The sequence below is a fragment of the Moschus berezovskii genome, chromosome 21 (genome assembly GCF_049115385.1).
Source record: "Moschus berezovskii isolate FMDL1 chromosome 21, NW_MosBer_1.0, whole genome shotgun sequence".
Classification (NCBI taxonomy): domain Eukaryota; kingdom Metazoa; phylum Chordata; class Mammalia; order Artiodactyla; family Moschidae; genus Moschus; species Moschus berezovskii.
The window spans coordinates 1,966,403-1,986,682 of record NC_142480.1 but is presented as its reverse complement, the minus strand read 5'-3'; the positions used below and the strand labels follow the sequence as shown (position 1 = coordinate 1,986,682).

The following is a 20,280-nucleotide window of genomic DNA, read 5'->3' as shown; positions in this document are numbered from 1 at the left end:
CCAGACGTGATCCGGGCAGTGGTCACCTAGCCTGATTTGTACTGGTGCGCTTCTCACACTGCCCGCTCAGCGTGTCACTAACCCAGGGCCATGAACAAACTTTTGATACTTCACTGGGGAAGGAGCATACTTTATATTTTGTACTTTTCACTTACTACTTCACTTTAAAATAACTGTACAACAATTTGTATATAAAGCTTACAATTAAAACGTATTTTGAAAGTAAGGATCAGGCCTTGCCTCTGTGTCTAAACAACCCGAGCTTCCCGCTCAGCTCAGCTCCGCTCCAGAACACAAGACTCGAAGCCGCCTGTGAGAGACAGCGGTTTATTGCGTGCATGTACACTGCCTCAGCACAGGCTGCCCGTGGGTGTGCCTTTCTCGTGAGCAGTGTGTACAGTCGGTGCTCCAAGGATCTACACATCTCCATACGTAAATTACAGACGAGACTCGCACACGGAAAATAAAGCTCAGGGCCTGGACTTTAATGAGAGAAAAAAACATTTCCAACATGGTTCTGATAGTTTCGAGTGGTTTAGTCAAAAATACTTTTGGTATAGAAAAGCCTGTATGCACAGTTCAAGTCTCGGGGAAGCGCCTCACTGTAAGTCTGGAACCGGGGTGGAGGGACCAGGGAGTCTGGGCCCTGCCCCGAGACACAAGGGTGTCCCCCATCCACCCACCCCCGACCAGGCCTGCACAGCACCGGGAGGGGCAGGGGCGCTGGGGCAGCGGGAGGCTGCAGGATGGCAGCGCTGTGTTGAAACTTCTGACCTGGTGGTGTCACTTGGTCCTAAGGTCCCTCGTGCCTGTGGCCTGTTGGTGACCTAGACCGAGGCCTGGAACGGGAAAGGAGTCCACGCCTCAGACACCCCTGCTAGACAGGCCTCCACACGGCTCCTTTGGTGATGAGAAGAAATGCATGTGAGGATGGCCAAGGCTCCGGGTTTCTGACTTCTGGTGGACGGGAGGGCGGGGCTCCAGTGAGAGGTGCACCTCACAACAGGCAGTCTCTCTGGGGGGCTGGGGCAATACCATGGGTAAGGTGGCCTTAGGGCCCACGTCCGTAAGAGCATCGACTTCATCGGCAACCAATCAGGGGGTAAAAGACAGGGCTTCTTATTGGCAACAAGGATGGTGGTTTAGAAAGCTGGGTATTTATTTGGATTTACAGTAATTGGCAAAATTCAGTCTCCTTGAAGGTGAAGGCCTCTCTCTGAGCTGAGGGCAGAGCTTCACCCGGGGGCCCTCACACCATGGACACAGTCTGCTGCGGGAGCCCCTGAAGCTGCGTCCAGCATCCACTTCCGGGAGACGGCTGAGTCAGCCCAGGCCGCTCCCCGCCGCCGGCGAGCCTGTGTGGTGCTGCAGGGGGTACTCAGGCCAGCGTCCGCTGTCGGGGTTTGATCCGTGGATACAACTGGGAGGCAATGGACAGGACTTAGGACGAGGGGACAACCGCTGGGCAGGGGCCCTGTGCAGAGGCCAGGCTGATGCTCAGAGGCCACCCTCCTATAGAGACACACCCCTAATGCTCAGAGGCCCCGTGCCTTTTTCTCTCAGGGCACTCAGGACCACCTAAGATAGCGGTACTGTCCGTAAGGCCCCCAAAGGTGCCTGGCAGGTGGCCAGTGACTGCGGGACGAGAGCAGCTGCTAGCCCACCAGGCACGGAGCAGAGAGCAGAGGGAGGCCCAGGGCCTGAGGGGCCACTGCTGCAGAGGGTGCAGCCCGCAGGCCCCGGGAGCAGAACACACCGTGAGCAACCCTCATCGAGGGGCTCCGCCTCTCCAGAGGCCTCCCCCAGAGCAGATGCTCCCCCACCCATGGCTCCCAGGAAGCATGGAGAAAGGCAGTCTTGCCCCCGGGGTCTGAGCCGGGCCCCGCCCCCCGGGCAGTAGGAGGGCTCCACCACGGCCTTACCCCCAGCAGGTTCCTGGGCACGTAGCCCTCCCGGTCCCCGAGGCGAGCCCACCACCAGTCGGTCTCGACCTCGTCCTTGCGCCGCAGAATGGTGAGCGCGTCCCCTTCGTGGAAAGACAGCTCATCGCTGTTCTGGGCCTCATAGGCCCACAAGGCGTACACCACACCTTTGTTCATCACGCCCAGCTTCTCCTGCACGCCTGGGACAGGAGAGCTGACAGTCAGGTCTGCAGGGTGGGCTGCTGAGGGCCCACACCAGACCCCGGGGACACCGCTGGCCTCGGACAGCCTGCTGGGGCCACAACAGAGCACATAGAGGCTGGGCCAGCTGCTGCCCCCGAGTAACACCACCAGTCACTTCCATGTCCCAGCAAGAGGCCCGCAGTGAAGCTTCATGTCCAGAAGCAAAGGTGCGTTCATGCTAAGTTGCTTCAGTCGTGTCCGACTCTGCAACCCTAAGTAACTTGGCCCGCCAGGCTCCTCTGTTCACGGGATTCTCCAGGTAAGAACACTGGAGTGGGTCGCCGTGCCCTTCTCCAGGGAGAAGAAAAGGTGGTGGTTCTTAGGGTGAAACTTACAACCCACAAGCCCATGACTGAAGACCCGTGTGCTGCTCTTGGGGGCGAGAAGCACAGCTGTCCTGGAGGCTGGGCCTGGAGCACTGCCCTTCCGTGTCACTGTCCCCAGGGTGGGGCCCTCCCTCGCTCAGGGCTGCTGAGTGCCCCAGGCATCCCGGCCACCCGGTGCCCCTCCTCTGCCTGGAGAACAGAGAGGGGAAGACCTTGTTCTGAGCAAGGCGGCCTGGAATCCTGACCATGAGGATGTGACAGGTCTTCAGGGATGAGCCCGAGGACCGGGGTGACCTCTGTTCCCAGGAGGCAGACTGGGCTTCCCCAAGGGTGAACTCAGGGCTTCTCTCGGCCCAGGCAGCCGCATGGCGTGTGCCCACCATGGCCCAGGAACGGCGCCCAAGGGCACGTGCCCACGCCCCTACCATAGAGAAACTGGGAGCACTGGGTGTAGCCCTCCTCCGTCTCCTCGCACTTGTCCGCGGCGGTCTCGATGTCGCTGATGGTGGCGGCGAAGATGGCAGCACCGCTCTCCACCAGCTGCTTGCAGAGGTGGACGCTGTTGCAAGAGGCAGCGCAGTGCAGGGGCGTCCTGGGGGGACACGGAGGCCTCACGCCCTGCCGGCGGCCCAGGTCCCGGGCAGCCCACAGGGCGTGTGCTCACCACCCAGCCAGCTGCTGTGCTGCTGCCTTTGCAGGGGCCCGATTCTACTCCCACTTTTACGACGGACACACAGACCATACGTACACACACACCACCCCCTCCACCACACACACACACACCGCAAAAGGCTGGGTGGTGAGCGGACTGAGAAGCAACCTGTAAAATGAGTGTTCGTGGTGTGATGTGCACGTGGCCTCACACTGTGACCATGGCCCTCACAGCAGCTGTGATGGTAACGGCTGTACGTTACCAATATATAAAGACACAAATGTTCACAGGGGGCGGCGCAGACCGCAGCCTGAGGCTCACAGTCAATGGCACAGGTCCCTCCACGCACGCTTTCTGGCCATTTGAGAACAAATGGTTCCGTGTGACAGCATGATCACAGCGGAGCCTTTAGCAAAACCAGCGCGAGCACGGAGGCGGCCGGGAGGATGCGCGGCCCCAGGCCGTCCCGTGTCCTTTCCACTTCTGCCCTCATCCACGCCGGGGCCTCACCAGCCATCGCTGTCGGCGGCATTCACATTGACCCCGAAGTCCAGCAGGAAGCGCACGATGTGGTGGTGGCCGGCGCAGACGGCGTTGTGCAGCGGGGTGATGCCCTCATCATTGGGTGTGCTGGGGTCCTCCACCTACGACACGGGACAAGGCATGAGTCCCACCCGGCACCGCCAGGGCTGCTGCCCCACACAGGCACGCACTTACCTCGTAGATGACCCTCTGCACCAGGTCGAACTCCCCCTCCAGGGACGCGTCCAGGAGCAGCGCCAGCGGGTTGAAGCGGACTCGCAAGCCGTGCCCCGTCCGCTCCGAGTTGGGCTTCTTCAGGTTGGTCCGCTTACTCTATGGGGAAGAAGCATGGTTTGGATTTCAAAGCAACCCCACGCAAGCAGGCTGGGTGCGGAGGACAGGAGGCAGGAAGAGGGGGTCTTAGAGCCTGAGGCAGAGCTCCACCCACAGAGCCTCCGTCTGCAGCCCCAGCAAGCAAGAAGTGGGCACTGCAGACCAGCCTGCACCTGGCTCTCGGGGCGGCTCTACCTCAGGGGCCAGGCTGTCCCCGCAAGGTGCCCGAGGGAGGCAGCGAGGGGAACCTCTGAGCTGAACTGCCCCTGCCCTGCCAAGGGGCGCAGGGCAACAGGCTCCCACCTCCCTCTGCTCCTTCAGCACCACCCTCCCCCTAGCGCTCTGTTTAGAAGGGTCTCCTCCCCTCATTGCCTGCCCTCATCCCAGTGACGCCCCCCTTGCTCAGGAACCCTTGGGTCCCCAGGGCGAGGCTGGCTCCACTGCCCGGCACCACCTGACCCAGGTGTGTCCCCGACAAGCTCTGGCTGGATGGCCAGGAAGCCAGTGCCCTGGTCTAGGGCGACACCCACCGTAGAGGCCGAGGACAGCGGCAGGGTGAGTGCTGGGGGCACCTGCTCCTCCCCTGGAGAGGGGGCCTCGGGCCCGGGGCTGGGGGCCTGCTCGGTGGACGGGGCTGTGGCCACGTTGTTGTTGTTATCCTCGGCCGGCTCGGCCGTCTGGCGGGTGTCCGTGGGACAGAGCAGGCCCTCGGGTTCAGGGGAAGGGAGTCGGTTGTCGTTGGCATCGGAGGCGGGGGCGGGCTCGGCGGGGAGTGGGGCCGTGGGCGGGGCGGGGCCAGCCTCGCCCAGGTTCCCGTTGGCAGTGGCGTTCCCATTGTCCACGTCAGCCAAGGAGCCCAGGAAGTCCTGCGAGGGGCTGGGCTGGTAGAAAGGGGCGCCCTCCATGCCGCCAGCCAGCGTGTTGAACCGCTGGTACAGCAGCTTCTGGATGTTGGGCCCACCGGGGCCCTCGGGCTCTGTGATGGAGCTGCGCTTCTTCAGGGGCCGCGGCGCGTTGGCCAGCTTCCTGCGCAGGGCTTCCAGGTCAGCATCACTCTGGTAGCGCAGCGGCGAGTGCACGATGGGCGTCAGCTTGGTGGGGCTGAGTGGCCGCGGCAGGCTCTCCACGGCCCCGTCCCCGGGGGGCGCGGGGCTCTCAGGCTCTGGCTCCTTCTCAGTGCTCTCCGTTGGAGGCGGGGGCTGCGCAGCGCCCGGGGCCAGGGAGCCATGGAGGAAGGGCAGCGGGGACGGGGACGTGGAGCCAGACGGCAGAACTGGCTTCCCATACACTGGGGAGACAAGCCCAGAACTCAGCATCTGCCCGCAAGAGGCCGCAGGAAAGCCACGGGAACCCGCCAACTCCTCCCTGGGGAGGGGAACTCTCTATTTGGTTGGTGTGTATGGAATTAGGGCTTTTTCAGATGAAAAAAAGAAAAAGGCTGCAACGCGGCCTACCCACCCTAAACAGACACTCGCTGTTTGCTGGCCAAGGAGAACCAGGTGACCCCGGGACTGCGCCACGTGGTGAAGACCACAGGCCACCTCAGGAAGGATGGGACCCCCTGGGCCCCTGTGGGGATTCTCAAACTAGATTCTGGAACCTGCAGCCCACACAGGAGAACTCTGAGGAGACCCCAGACGGCCCTGAGGCCCAGATCCTGCCGCCCAGGAGGAACCACCATCAGCCTCCACACACAGGAGCCGAGCTCTGCTCTCACACCTGCCTCCCCAGGAGACCGGGGCAGACTTCCCTGCACCCAAACCAGGGCTCTGTGTCCCTGTGGGCTCTGCGAGAGGACCCCAAAAGCATCAAAACCCTTCCCTCGTACCACCCCCAGGGGCCTGGTTCGGTGACTGCTAGGGGGCCAGGGGATCAGGTCCAGGCAGACCCCCACGACGCCAGCTCCCAGATAAGTCCTCACTACAAAGCAGGAGAAAAAAGAGCAAATTCTGAGATGTCAGCCTTCTACTGCCTGGATTTCCTGAGTAATGTGGGCAGGCGGGCACTCAGACGGGAAGTCAGGGCTGCTGGGGTCTTCGGCAGAACCGCTCTGGGTATGCCACCTTTATCCCCCTCTCACACAGACATCCACAGCCACGTGTCACTAGGAATCAAGTCTAACCCTAAACAGCCATGGCCCGGAACTCAGGGTACAGACTGGCATTTTCTGAAATAGGATTTCCCAGCCCCAGGAGAAGGAGTGCACGCCCACCATACCTGCTTTAACTGACTTATTCACGGTGCTGTGCGCTGCTGGCTGGTAATTCTTAGGTGGTGTGGCTTGCTGGAGGTACATGGAGTATATAGAACTTGAATTTACCGTCTGGGGTCCTTTCCTGGGGGACTGTGGCCTCGACCCTTTATCAGCCAGGAAGGGCCTAATGGCCACAGTCAGTGGGAGCTCGGGTTTGCCGTCTCCAGCTGGAAAGGCAGGCAGCCCTGCCGGTGGGTATGTGGGACTCGGGGGCACAGAAATCCTCTGCTGAATCTGCTGCGAGGAGCCTGGCTGGTGCAGGCCGCCCGCAGCGGGCAGTGGGGCGGGTTTCTGCCGACTGGGAAGGCCTGCGCTGGGCCTGGGCAAGCTGCCCCCCTTCCTCCTCTCCAGGGAGTTGGTGGAGCCTGGGCCCGCAGGGGCAGGACTTGCGTAGGTCCCATAGCTCGGGGGCAGCGGCTTGCTGACACCAGGCAGAGGGGGCGGCACTTTACCGATCTCCATGCCCTAAATCAAGACGTTAGAGAGGAACACGAAGTCAGCTTTTGACAAGTTCAGCACGTTTTCACCCCCGGTCACAGGAGTACAAAGCAGGGCTGTCCTCCTTCCAAGGGGCCCGTGAGCAGGCGCAGACACGCCGAGGGGTCACACAGCAGGGGGACAACCCTGACCACCGGCCTCCCACGCGTGCCCAGCTCAGGTGCTCAGGGTCGTGAACTCCTTCAGACTTGGGTACGATGTGGACGCTAACAGGATTAATTTGCCTCATGACACCTCCTACCCCTTAGACGAAGACGGAGGCTGAAGAGGGGTGTGGTCAGCTACGGGCTTGTTTGTGTTCTGGACAAAGACGGATGGCCTACCAGCTTCTCCGGGGCACTCAGGGCTGACAGGGGTGCGGGCTGGCTAGAGACGGCCCCCTGCTTGAGCGGCCCCTCAGCACTCGCGTCCTTCCAGTCCATGCCGGCGATCTGCGGCGGTCTCACTGAAGAGCTAGAATTCTGTTTTAAGGTCGGCCAGTTTCCATCATTGGCTTGAAAAGAGCACAGAATTTAAGTAAAATTTTTCTTGAAATTAGTTGAACCAACGTAAGAATAACCCTCTGCCAGAAGCAAAAAAATCACCTCTGAGTCGGCACACTCTGGTGGAGCCACACGGGCAGCTGCAGGAAGGCCGCCGAGGGCAGCCGCTGCCGAGGCGCCTCGCCAGCACCCACGTGGCCCTCACGCGTGCAGAGACTCTCTGACCAAGCACACGGGTGCTGACCCTGGCAAGGGGCCAGAGGGCTAGAGAAACATTCTCAGCTCCCATTGAAATACAGGTCAAACCCATTACATCAACACCAATGAGTAAAACAAGCATTGGCACTTGGTTTTCAAACACTATTTACAAATACAATTACATACAGCAATAAAGATTTATCTTTTGATTTCGTAACAGGTTTGCCTTGTACTGCTTCCGGGATTAAAAGAAAAATTTGACTTTAGTCTGTTAGAAACTTCCATCCTCTGAAAATCATCCATGATCATAGGAGAGGGGTACAGCTCCCAGTGGTTGGAGTAGCAGGCCATCAATCTGCTGCAGCGATGAGAAAGCCAGTGAACCCAGGTTTTCAGGAAAGCCACTGAAAAGGCACACTTTTTAACAGCGTTTTCCAAACTGAGAAAGGGTGCAGAAGCGTCCCCTGGTGGCACAGGCTGGCTCTCAGGAAGTGAGGGTCAGGCCTCTCTGCAGGGGCAGGGGCTGGACTGGAGGGGAAAAGGGATGCTCAGGGCACTGTCCAGACCCTCCTGCCACCTGCCAGCATGGCGGGGGTGGCTGAGGGGCAGCGGGGCAATCAGCCTTCCAGACAGCTGCTCTGCGCAGCTCACACCACACCTGGTGAGAGGGGAGGCACGGACTCGCATGTCCTGGAGAGGGCCTGAGGGTGCCGGGCAGCAGCACCTCCGAGGTAGGGTCTGCCTGTGGCTGCAGCACTGCGTGCCCGCTGCCTCCCTGCTCAGCCCAGCCTGGCTGCTAGCCCTGGTGAGCACTCCCAGGCCTCAGGCCAAGCCACCCCTTTGCTCTTTGTGGACCAAGCCGCTCCCCATCCGGAGGTGTGTGTGCTCTCATGCCCCTTGGTGCTACCAGGCTGGGCCGTGTGGGCCACAGACACGCAGTCTCACCAAGGATGCACCGAGGGCAAACCCCAGGCTAAGGGGGTGATAAACAGAGCTGACTCAGGAGGGGGCGGCTGGCCTCGCTAAGGGCCACAGGAAATATGGCTGCCAGCTGCTCCTGAAATGCCAGACCCATGGGAGAGTTCGTGGAAATCGGGCACAAAGCCACTGGAGATGGACTAGAACTTCTCCTTCTTCAGCACAAGGCAGGAAGTACAGGAGGGAGACCCATTTATTCCTGTTATCAACGGTCAACCGTCTGTAATGTGATGGGAGATTCCTACATGAAGTGAAAACTGAAAGCCTCATAACGAACTCAGAAAATCATCTTAATTCTGTAAAAACAAAACCAGAACAGCCCTCCTGGGCTGACAACTGTCAGGCCCCTCCTGAGGAGGTCTGGGTTCCAACCCAGCCTAGATGCCACTCCTGCCCGGGAGGTGGGGACTGGCCCCGTGTGGAGGCCTCCTGGTCGGGTCTGAGCAGGGAGCAGCCTTTGTCAGTTTGGAAGAACTGCAGATTCGGCAGCATCACCAGAGCTCCCCAGCGGGCCTGCCGGTCAACATACGCTTTGCAAACGGGCTCGCAGGGTGCTGCGACGGGCTGTGGCCAGGCCCAGCGTCGAGGTCCGACACTGTCCACAAGCGGGTCACTCTGGGTTGACCACGGCCATCTGTGCAACACGGAACCAGAAGGACAGCCGACAGCACGTTAGTCTCCCAGGAGCCTTCTCACTGTGGCTCTCTGCCCGGGCTGTGGGCTGGCACGGGGCCCCCGCGCCCACTCACCCTGCAGCACAGAGGGGGCAGGGCTACGGCCAAACCCTGGGCACACAGCCTCCCGGCCCCGTGGGGGGCTCCTCCTGCACGCCCACAAAGAGGAGGGAACCGCGAGCCACTGGCAGCTCAGGAGGGCTGGCAACGTTTAAGCTGAGCAGGAGCTGCTGTGCTAATTACCTGCCATCGGACCCGATGATCATCTACACCCCCATCGGGGGGGTCAAACTATAAACAAAAGCTTATCAATAAAAGCTGCAACTCAAGTTTCATGCAGATTACGTGTGCCATGTGGCTTCTGAGACACGGCCAGGAAGGGACCTGTACCAGGGCACGTGGCCCAGGAGGGCTGGGGACGCCTCATCCCGCCGGAGTCAGGGCAAGCCCCGGGTCCTCCAGTGGCGTGGCTGCTCAGACCAGGTGCCAGGCAAGTGACCAGAAGCGCACAGACAAACTGACTGCCACCCGTAAGACCCAGAATGGAGGCCTGGCCCGGCCCGCCGGCGGTCCTGCTGTCGCGAGTGACCCCCATGACGGGCGGCCCCTGCCGTGACGTCTGACTACCCGGCATCGTATGCATCAGGGTCAAACACAGCTCTCTAAATGTGCTGTCTTCCTCTGAGAAAGGAGTGTGGACTCTCCATGGAGACCAGGGCTGTGCTTGGCTGGGAAGTTGGGGCGCTGCAGGGACCCCACGTCCTCAGGGAGGTTATGCATCGCACGGAGCCGGAGGCCTGAGTCCGGTCACACCGTCAACTTGGGGTGGTTAGGGCCAAAGGGATGGTCTGTGGACTTTTTGATGGACGGAGCCCGTGCTGGTGGGGAAGGCAGAGCAGCTGTAGCAGTGGTCCGCAGCCTTGGCGGCACCAGGGACCGGTTTGTGGAAGACAATGTCTCCACTGACCAGGAGAAGAGGGCTGGTTTTGAGATGACTCAAGTGCATTACACTGATTGTGCACTTGTTTCTAATCTCATGCCACTGCTGATCTGACAGGAAGTCCCGGCTCAGGGCCCCGAGGTTGGGGACCCCTGAGCCACAGGGCTCTGCCCCTGGGTGGGCAGCTGGGTCAGGACGAGCAGCAGCCCAGCTGCAGGGAGGCACCCCTGCCGGCCACCAAGTGCTCTCAAGGGAAAGAAAACTTGTGGTGGGAGAGACCTAGGTCTTAAGCAAGCTGTGTTTTGAGAAACCAGAGTTAAGGATGCTGAGTCCAAACAAGGGCCCGCTCCAGTGCCAGGATCGTCGTGACCGTGGTGGCGCACAGCTCCCTGAGACGACCACGTGGCTCAGGGGACACCACTTCACCGGGGCTAGAGTGCGAGGTGGGGCCCCTTGGAAGCCTCTGCCCCCCGCTCTCCCCCGAGGAAGGCCAGGGCCACTCACCGGATTTGGACCGTCCGTGGGCAGCACTCGAGGCGACGGTGAGGGACTGGGGCTTCGCTGGGTCTCCGGGGGCAGGGCAGCTGCCGGTGCTGGGTACCTGGATGTACGGCCCCACTGCCGCCACCCTGCCGGGCACACTCAAGGGTGACTGGGGCGACAACGTGCCGTTCACGCGGCTCAGCTGCAACGCAGAGAGAGAGAGTCAGCAGAACTGTCAGCCGAGTATGACGGACGGCTCAGACCCGAGCCATGCAGCAACAGCCACACGTAGGAAGCTCCACCAGCCTGGGAGCCCAGCGCCTAGAAAGGGTGAGACCTCCGGAAAGGGCCCTGGCTCACCCCTGTATGGGTGGTGCCCCAGTGATGCTGACCTGGGTGTGAGCGGAGGCAGAGCAGCCCCTGGGGTGCCTCACCTGGGCGGGCAGAGAGGCATCGTCCAGCCTGCGCTCTGGGCCTGGCCTCTCCCACTGTCACTGCGCTGCCATGGGCAAGTGACTGAGCATCTCCGAGCCTCTGCGGCCCTGTCCGAAAAGCTGGGGGAAGGGCTGTCACGGGGACTGAAGGAGACACACAGACGAACACAGTAACAGGGTCTGGACGGGCGAGACTCTGAGCAGCTCCCTGAAGGCAGCTCCGCCCTTCTCAGAAGGACACTGGTCCCGTGACACTGCCCCACCACAAAAGCGTGCAAAACAGATCTGACCGGAAGACATGGACCCTTAGAGTTCCCCAGACAGGCTCTGAGTGAGACATCCATGCCTTTCCTCCAACTGTTTGCAACAGTCTCCATGCATGAGCACGTGTCACTCTGGAGAAACAGTCCATGATTTAAAAAAAAAATTATTTATTTTCGTTGCTACATGTGGGTCTTTACTTGTGGCATGCGGGATCTAGTTCCCTGACCAGGGATCGGACCCGGGCCCCCTGCACTGGGAGTGTGGAGTCCTAACCACTGGACCACCAGGGAAGTCCCAGGGTACATGATTTTGACAGCTGCTCAAAGGCGCCATAAACCTTTGGGTTGTAGACACATCTCTGCAGGAGCGCCAGTCTCTTCAGGGAGATGCCCTGACATATCAGGTTCAATAAGCAGTAATGTCTGCATACACATCTGGGATGGTTAATTTTGCCTATCAACGTGGCGCGGCTGTGCTGGTATTTTTAGCATTTAAATCAACAGACTGTGGGTAAAGCAGATTGCCCTCCCTAATGTGGTTGGGACACCCCATCAGTTGAAGGCCCTAGAGGAAAAGACTGAGGCCCTTGGAAGCAGAGGGAGCTCTGTGGGCAGACGGCCTCAGACTTAGGCTACAATGCCAGCACTCCCTGGGTTCTTCAGGCCGTAGGCCAGGTGCCAGCTGGGATGTGCCAGCCTCTACACCTGCATCAACAACTCCTTACAGCGAGCTGACTGACCGATCAGTCTCCACACAGGCCGCACAGAGGACTGGCCCACTGTCACTAAGGCTCAAATGTAGGCACGTGCGGAGCGAGGGCCCGCCTCCTCCCCATGGCCTCTGAGAGACAAGGGGACCGTTATCTGAGATCAGGGCGCTACACAGATGGACCACTGACTGTTAAGCACCTTGGTTCAAAGAAAACAGTGCAGATTTGTAACCAAGAGCCTCTTCAGCTGAGGGCACGGAGCACAGAACTGGCGGCACCCACCCTCCTTTGGGCTCCTCCCCACCCCACCAGGGGAGCCCCCGACACCCAGCCCTCGCCTCCTGAGCTGCCCAGAGGATGCTGGTCCACCGTGAGAGCAGCACGCAGTGGGGATGAGGGATTCTTGGGGCACCGTCCCAGCTGCTGGGCCGCCCGCTCCCCTCCCACTGCTGAGGGGCAGGGCCAGCCATCTCTGCACTGAGGCCCTGCTCCCCTGGGGCCCACAGCACCACTAGGGGACACAGGGCCGGCCAGATGCCACACACAGCAGTGCCCATCCTCCCATATGTTCCCTGTGATACGACACTCATGAAGTGCTGGGAGTGACAGTAAGACTCGGGGAGGTCTACTGACAGCAGGGCTGGAAACCGTGAACACGGGTCCTGGGATGTAGAGAACCATCAGAGGTTACACAAGGAATGAAGTGCTGACTGGAAACACACCCAGGTTACAGTTAGACAGAAAGACTGAGCACAGGACAGCGTAAACGATGCCAGTGAAAGAGGCTCAGTCGTGTCCGACTCTGCAATTCCCTGGACTATACTGTCCATGGGATTCTCCAGGCCAGAATACTGGAGTGGGTAGCCTTTCCCATCTCCAGGGGATCTTCCCAACCCAGGGATCGAACCCAGGTTTCCCACATTGCAGGTGGATTCTTTACCAGCTGAGCCACAAGGGAAGCCCAAGAATACTGGAGTGGGTAGCCTATCCCTTCTCCAGCGGATCTTCCCGACCCAGGAATCGAACCGGGGTCTCCTGCCTTGCCGGCGGATTCTTTACCAACTGAGCTATGATGTAATTCCTACAATTCCATTTTCAATTAAAAATTGAAACCTTTCTGTCTATATTAAGCAAAAGACTGACACCATTAACAAGTATCATCCCTGGAGAATGAAGACAGCAGGATGTCCAAGTCTCCTTTAAACATTTCTGTTCTGTTTTAGGGGGCTTCACAGGTCGCACTAGTGGTAAAGAACCCACCTGCCAATGCAAGAGACATGAGAGACACAGGTTCGATCCCTGGGTTGGGAAGATTCCCTGGAGGAGGGCACAGCAACCCACTTTGGTATTCCTGCCTGGAGAATCCCATGGACAGATGAGCCTGGTGGGCTACAGTCCATAGGGCTGTAGAGTCAGACATGACTGAAGCGACTTAGCACTTACTGTTTTAACTTTCTTCCAGTGAGTATTCATTACCTTTGAAAGTCAAAATACTAAATAAAGATTTTTAAAAAGTACTAACCTGTTATACAGCACTTTGCTCAAGAGTTTACAAAGCCTTCCACACGGGTCACCTCTAAGAGCCCTTACAGCCACTCTCAGCTCACAGGAAGTACCTCACGCTACACAATACACAAGGTCAAGGACTCTGGGTGCAGCCTAGACGGCGCCGTGACGCCAGGGCCCAGAGCGCCCCACGCAGGGGGACAGAGCCACCTGGGAAGGGAGGCAGAGCCGCCTGGGGAGGGTGCATGGTGAGCAACAGCAACCCACACACCAGGAAACAACTGTGGCTCTGGGAACAAGAACTGACTTCTACTGTCATTTTTTAATGATTTACGGCCAACTCGTGTTCTATCAGCTATGGTGGTGGGGAGCAGCAGGGGGGCAGCAGGATGGCTTTACAGCAAAGATGTACACTCTGAGGATGAACCATGCTCAGTGTTTTATCTCACAGAAATATTTTCTCTGTCACATGCCTGAATTTTCTTCCCATAAAGACGTTCACGCAGTTCATTGATCCGCTTGTCCATCATGGCCACCTCCATGTTGCGCTTATTCAAGAGTTCCTTCTGCTGCTGGAGCTTTGAATTCTGTTCCTGGTTGAGCTGGTTACGAATCTGCAGAACAGAAAATACAATGTTTATGATTTGTATTCATTAAAAGGTCAAATTCTCATTGTTAGGGGGGTTGAAAAAAGGAAGAAGAAAAAAAACATTTGGTTCTCATGTGTATTTACATACAGACATCATCATCCCAGGTACTGAATATTTTACAGGTACAGCATGGATGAAGCCGGAACGTACTTCTTATGGAACAAAAAAAGAGCAAATATCTACAAATGTGTCTTTAGAGTGTACAGGACTAGTACCTGCAATGACAGTGGGAAGCATGCCTGTGGTCCCAGGGAGCTGGGGTGGGATGGCCGCTTCAGGGATTCCGTCCTGGACATGTCAAGGGACCAAGGGAGAGGCACCTGGTTCTGCCCCAGGCAGGAAACCCATGGACGGTCCGAACACCAAACTGAATGTTCTTGCATCATTTTTTAAAAAATTGCTGCACACAAACTCTTAATTGCGGCGTGTGGGATCTAGTTCCCTGATGAGGGATCGAACCCAGGCCCTCTGTATTGGGAGCTTGGAGTCTCAGCCACTGGACCACCAAGGAAGTCCCTTTTATGTTATTTTAATGGGGTAATCAACTTTAAAAATATGAAACAGAGAACAGAAAACATCACAGTGCACTGCGCACAGGAGGTTAATAAGCACTGTCATGTCAAACTCTTTCAGATGCATACAGGTACCAGCACATACATACTGGTACCACACAGGAGGTAACATGTACTTTTTAAGTTTGACAGAAGTCAAAGAGTTGGAAATGCATTTAAATAAATATAATACATTCATCACATTTCACCAAAAGAATTCTTAAAAACTGCACTTTTTTAACAGTTGCTTAAAAACATAAAAAGTAATAAATTCTTATAATACTTTATTTCATGCCATTTTAATATTGCAATATTTATATTACAGAACTTAATGGCAGTCATCAGCCATCACATTTACTCCCTGTGATTAAAAATCCCCATTTTGTAAAGTGACAGAATCCTTTTTCTAGCAAGTGCTAACAGAAGCACAAAACTTGCTTCTGGCTTGACAAACCACCTGCTGCACGACACCTTCTGAGGGCCACTAATGACTGTCCTGCCGAAAGCCACCCTAGCCCCCAGTGTGACTGGATCGGTCATGGGGGGGCCCTCTGTGGTGGGGTCGTAAGCGGAGGGATAGAAAGCAGAGCGGGTGAGGACACAGCAAGAAGGTGGCCAGGAAGGGGGCCCTCCCCGTGAGATGAGTCTGCCAGCACCCTGATCTGGGACTTCCAGCCTCCAGAACTGTGGTCTGCAGTTTTAAGGCAGCCCAAGCTGACAAAGACAAGGATTTAACAACAGGCATCTATCTTGTCAAAATACAGTTTACACAAAGGCCTCAAGTATTATCTGAAGCTTAGTTCTTTACCAGTTCATTATACTGCCAATTAAATTCATATCAAATTTCTGTACTGAAAACATGCTAAGTGAAAGAAGTCACTCACAAAGAACTACAATTGCATGATTCCATTCATATGAAATTTCCAGAACAGGCAAATCCATAGAGACGGGAAGTAGAGTCATGGTTGCTTAGGGCTAGAGGGATAGGGAGTTGTAGGGTGATGGTGAAGCGGCGTGGGGTTTCTTTTGCAAGTGGTAAAGATATTCTAAAATTGTGGTGGTGGATACAGAACTCTGTGAAGATACTGAAAACCACTTACTTGTAAACTTTAAATGGGTGTATCATAAACTATGTGAATTATAGCTCAAAGCTGTTCAAAACATTCTTTTGTACTGAATACATTTGGTGCCTCCTATTAAATTAGAATTCTTTCATTTCCAATTTCTGAGGTTTACAGCCTACACCGGAAGGACGCCCAAAAGAAGGAAGTTTTAACAGGACCATTCCTCAAACTCAGGGGAGTTACCTGAAGCTCCTGGTACAGTCTCTTTAGCTCCACTGCTGCTGGTCCTGTCAGCTTGCCATTGTACGGCTGGAACCCATTCAATTTTCCCTTCTTTAAATCTTCCAATTGCTGACTGAGTTGATCAACTCTTAAAATCGCAGTCTGTACTTCTTGCTTCTTTTCCTGGAACATGGCACTGAACCTTTCTATTTCAGCAGCTATAATTTCCCATCAGTAAAGAAAAAAAACATAATTAGTTGACTTAGTTTTTTCATGGTATTTTGCTTTTTTGTGTGTGACATCTCTTCATTTCTATACCTTTAACTCAACTCTAGCATTATCCTTGGAGAGAAAACTGTAAGCTGCATAATCCAAAACATACTTCAACAAGCCTTTGGAACACGTGACTACTCAGAAGACAAGTATTTGCACTAATTATTGAATATTTTAATTCTGAAGAAATTACTTATATTTCATTGGCTGTGCTGGGTCTTAACTGTGGGATTTAGTTCCCTGACGAGGGCTTGAACCCAGGCTGCCTGCATTGGGAGTGAGTCTCAGCCACTGGGCCACCAGTGAAGTGCCTGAATGTTCTTAAATTAGGGCAACTGTCCCAAAGCTACCTTGGTCAAGCCACTTAGGAAGCTCAATGCACCAAAGATACCACTGTGTCAGGGCAGGACCACCCAAATTTATCTTGCTTATTACTGTAACATAAAGCAGGTACTGGGCTTCCCTGGTAGCTCAGATGGTAAAGAATCTGCCTCCAGTGCAGGAGACTGAGGTTCAGTTCCTGGGTTGGGAAGATTCCCTGGAGAAGGGAATCACTACCCATTCCAGTATTCTTGCCTGGAGAATCCCACGGAGTCGGACATGACTGAGCGACGAGCGCTACTACTGAAGCGAACAAGGAAGGCACAGCCCACGCACACACAGTGAGCCTCCGTGCGCTCACCTTAGCACACAGATAAAGCCTGGGCTGCTCGCCAAACAGAACCTCCCTCACGAGTTGAGTCCTAAGAGGACCCGAGTCTTAATACAACAGGCGGCCGCAAGCGAGGTAACAGGAGGGCCTCCCTAATACACCGCTAAGGCTGCAGAAGGTCTGCTAAGACCCCCTAGTCTCACCACGCATCCCGGCAGCTGCAGTTGGCACAGCAAAGCTCCAGTGCTTCCCTACAGCGAACTCTGGCATCAGCTTATGACTGAGGCGCCTGGAAGCCAGCCTGTCTCACTTGGTCTACGCCTAGGGAGCGTGGGCGCCCTGGGCCGCGGCACGTACACAGATTGCCATTCATGATTTTGCTGTAGTCTACTTGTCCTCTCATGGCACGGATCTTCTTCAGCTTATTTTCCTGGGCTTCAACTCGTTCTTTCAATTTCTGAAGCTTTTCATTTTCAGAAATAGACTGCTGCTGACGGCGCTCCTGTTGCTTTAGAAAATGTAAACGCTGTTCCTATCGAGAGAGGAGAATAGCTAGCTTTGAAAACTGAAATGCACGGTTACTTCTGTATACTAAAAACTGTTTAAGCGGAATCCACAGGATCTCCTGTCTTCATGAATATTAAAGAAATGCTAGACACCCCCTCATTGCCATCCTGTGTGTGAAGCCCAGCAGCCTAAGCTTCCTGCTGTTGGTACCAGGTACCTGCTCCGCCTACAAAGCAGCTTCCACGGGTCCTCTGTTTAACCTCTTAAAGGAAACGAGCACAGACCAGCAGATTTTATACTGAAAAGAGAGAAGGTGATTAGTAAGGAGATGAACCTCTAATCTGCTAGTGGCAGGGACATTGGAGGAAGTGCCTGTTTTCTTTAGGATTAGTTTCTTCAAAAGGCACCAAACATTTTATCATCAAACAAGAAGAGGACAGTCCTACAGTGAAAGCATATGTAACACTCGTCAATAGTTTCTACCCGACTCGTGCGAAGGCACACCGTCAGGACAACAGCACTGCCCGTGGGCCTATCCGTAGGCAGGAAGGTGCCTGAGAGGCTTACATGCGACTGCGCAGGCACGACACCTGCAACCTAAGGCAGCGAATATGCACTTAAACATGGAGCAACCCGCGTTAACCTGAGTTACACTGCTGGAAATACCAGATTCCTCTCAATAGCAGTACCCCTGATCAATATTCGGAGAGAAAAAGAAAAGCAGAATTAGAAAAGCTTATGATGACATAATACCGTGTACATTTCATCTTAGAAACATTAATGGAATGAATATATCTTCCAATTTACTTAGCTTTTAATTGTTCTTTATCCTTGTATTATTAAAAAATCCAATAAACTTTGCAAGACTACTTTCAAACTCAAGTCCAACTTAAGCTGCTATGAACATGAAGGTGGACAGAGTCACATGGTCACTCGATAAACGAAAAGCAGCTGAACCAGACACTTGGTTACTAAGGTCTCTCTACAGAGAAATCGGTGAGGCCTTGGGCAGTGGCGTCCGCATGTTCTCCGTGTAGCGGTGTCAGGACACTGAAGATCGTTACATCAGGAGTCATTCTCAGCAGGCGTGGGAGACAGGTCTGATGTTTTAGTCCAAGACTAAACCATTATTCAGAACAGTTGTGAAACCAAGCAGGAGCCTGTGGGGCCATCCTGGGTACAAAAGTCCTTCTGTGTCCCCATTTCTGGTTTATAGGAAAAAGGCTTCAGACTCCTACACCTTCCCTGAGTCCAAAGGGCAGACTCAAACAGTCACTAACCAGGGAAATGAGGGAATGCAGAAACAAAGCAGGAGCTGCCAGGAAACAGGGTCCTGGTCCGCTCCCCGCTCCCCCGCGGATACACCTCACAACATAATCTTGAGCTCCCCTGCAGGAATTTAGGCCCCACCGGGTGGAGGCTGGTAACTCCAGGCTAAGCACAAGACTTCTGGATACTAGCCTGTTATCTCACCACCAACCTCTCAGAAGACAGTCACACACCGCAGTCTTCACCCCAAATTTTGCCTATTAAAAAAAATACATTCCTAAGAACCATCAGTGAGTTTGGATTTTTTGAGCATGAGCCAACTGTTCTCCTGGCCTGGCCCTGCAATAAAGCTTTCTCTTTTCCGAACTCCAACATTTCCATTTTGGTTTCTTTGGCCTCACTACGCGTGGGCAATAGTTTCAAATCCTGTGACAAGAGTTTCAGTGACAAATCTAGTCCTCAGTGTATACAATGAGTGCCTACCATGCCCCAAACAGATTCCTTGCAGGGTGGGGTACGGAGAAGAAACTGTCTTCGGGGCCCATGCCCAGTATCTTATCGCGGATCGCTGGCTTCCTCTAGAACACTAATGCCAGCCACACCAGCTGAGAACACACCCAGCGGAAAAAGGAGGGGACGATGGACAGCATCTTTCTTTCCAAATTTTATCTACAACCTAGTTAAGTTCAACCGCTTCCTGTCCTGGGGGTCTGAGTGTGTAAGTCAAGGGTCATATGCTCTTGCCCGATACTTCCCCAACGTCAAGAAGCCACAGGGTGCGCTTCTTATCACGGAGGAGATCGTGGAGAGGGACACTGTGTGCGCCGCTGTGGCAGCACAGTTCTGCTTACAAGGGTCAGCCGTGGGATCTAAAATAACGCTGAAGAACACTTGCTGCCCATTCCCCACTGCTGCTCAGTAACGTACCTTGGCGACCAACATCTGCTGCTGGTTTTCAATCTGCTGTTGCTGCCGAGCTGCCATATCTTGGAGTTCTGAGAGGGTAAGTTCCACACGTGGATTCCCAACCTACAGAGAACAAAACATGCTGAGACTGGAATGGATGCTTGTCTGCATCATCATTCTTCTCTAATGTCAGAATGCACACACATCAGGATTTTTAAGTAAGTTCCCTAGAAGTTAGAGGAGCGTAAGTTAGTTTACTTTTTCCTAAGAACCTTTCCTCATTGTTGACTGCTTCTATTAAATTTATTTGAGTAAATGGGGATGTCAAATGTTTAAGAGTACACAAACTAAAAAATAAACGTGCAGGTGACACCTGAGGGCAAATGTCATTTCACTGCCACCTGGTCTCGAGAAGCTGAAATGCATCAAAGATTCTGAAATATAAATATCTCATTAAAAACACCATTGGTATGGCCTATACCAAAGACTGACCCACGATCGACAGAGCATTATCCACATCCGGAGGAGTGGCAACTGATGGAATCTGAAAGCATGTTCCCATCCTGTTAATGACAGAATGCATTTTTATTGTGCTCATCATGAACCTTGCTCTAAAGTAATTACTTTCCACTTATGAACTCATTTAAGCCTTAAAATGACACTCTCAGCCAAAGATCATTACAGCTCCATTCTACAGATGAGAAAATAAGCAGAGAGAAGTTCAAATAATGTGCCCCAGGGCAGATGCACGGACAGAGGATGCAGAGG

At 54.9% G+C, this 20,280-nt stretch overlaps 1 protein-coding gene across 3 annotated transcripts in view; it reads right to left on the bottom strand.

The window, feature by feature from the left end:
- Positions 1–464: 464 nt before the first annotated feature.
- PPP1R13B (protein phosphatase 1 regulatory subunit 13B) overlaps positions 465–20,280 on the bottom strand; it is a 69,767-nt gene continuing 49,951 nt past the window's right edge. For 2 of the 3 annotated variants that reach the window (XM_055418636.2, XM_088829824.1), the window contains exons 5-18: positions 19,534–19,635; positions 17,188–17,362; positions 15,927–16,123; positions 13,892–14,032; positions 10,527–10,707; positions 8,938–9,042; positions 7,074–7,243; positions 6,216–6,717; positions 4,529–5,286; positions 3,861–3,998; positions 3,654–3,787; positions 2,917–3,083; positions 1,923–2,122; positions 465–1,420 (exon numbers count right to left, since the gene is read on the bottom strand). In XM_055418636.2, the coding sequence (XP_055274611.1) occupies positions 1,379–1,420; positions 1,923–2,122; positions 2,917–3,083; positions 3,654–3,787; positions 3,861–3,998; positions 4,529–5,286; positions 6,216–6,717; positions 7,074–7,243; positions 8,938–9,042; positions 10,527–10,707; positions 13,892–14,032; positions 15,927–16,123; positions 17,188–17,362; positions 19,534–19,635 (3,012 nt within the window). In that variant the 3' untranslated portion in view covers positions 465–1,378. The remainder of the gene's footprint in view (positions 1,421–1,922; positions 2,123–2,916; positions 3,084–3,653; positions 3,788–3,860; positions 3,999–4,528; positions 5,287–6,215; positions 6,718–7,073; positions 7,244–8,937; positions 9,043–10,526; positions 10,708–13,891; positions 14,033–15,926; positions 16,124–17,187; positions 17,363–19,533; positions 19,636–20,280) is intronic. The other variant, XM_055418637.2, reaches the window with a different exon arrangement.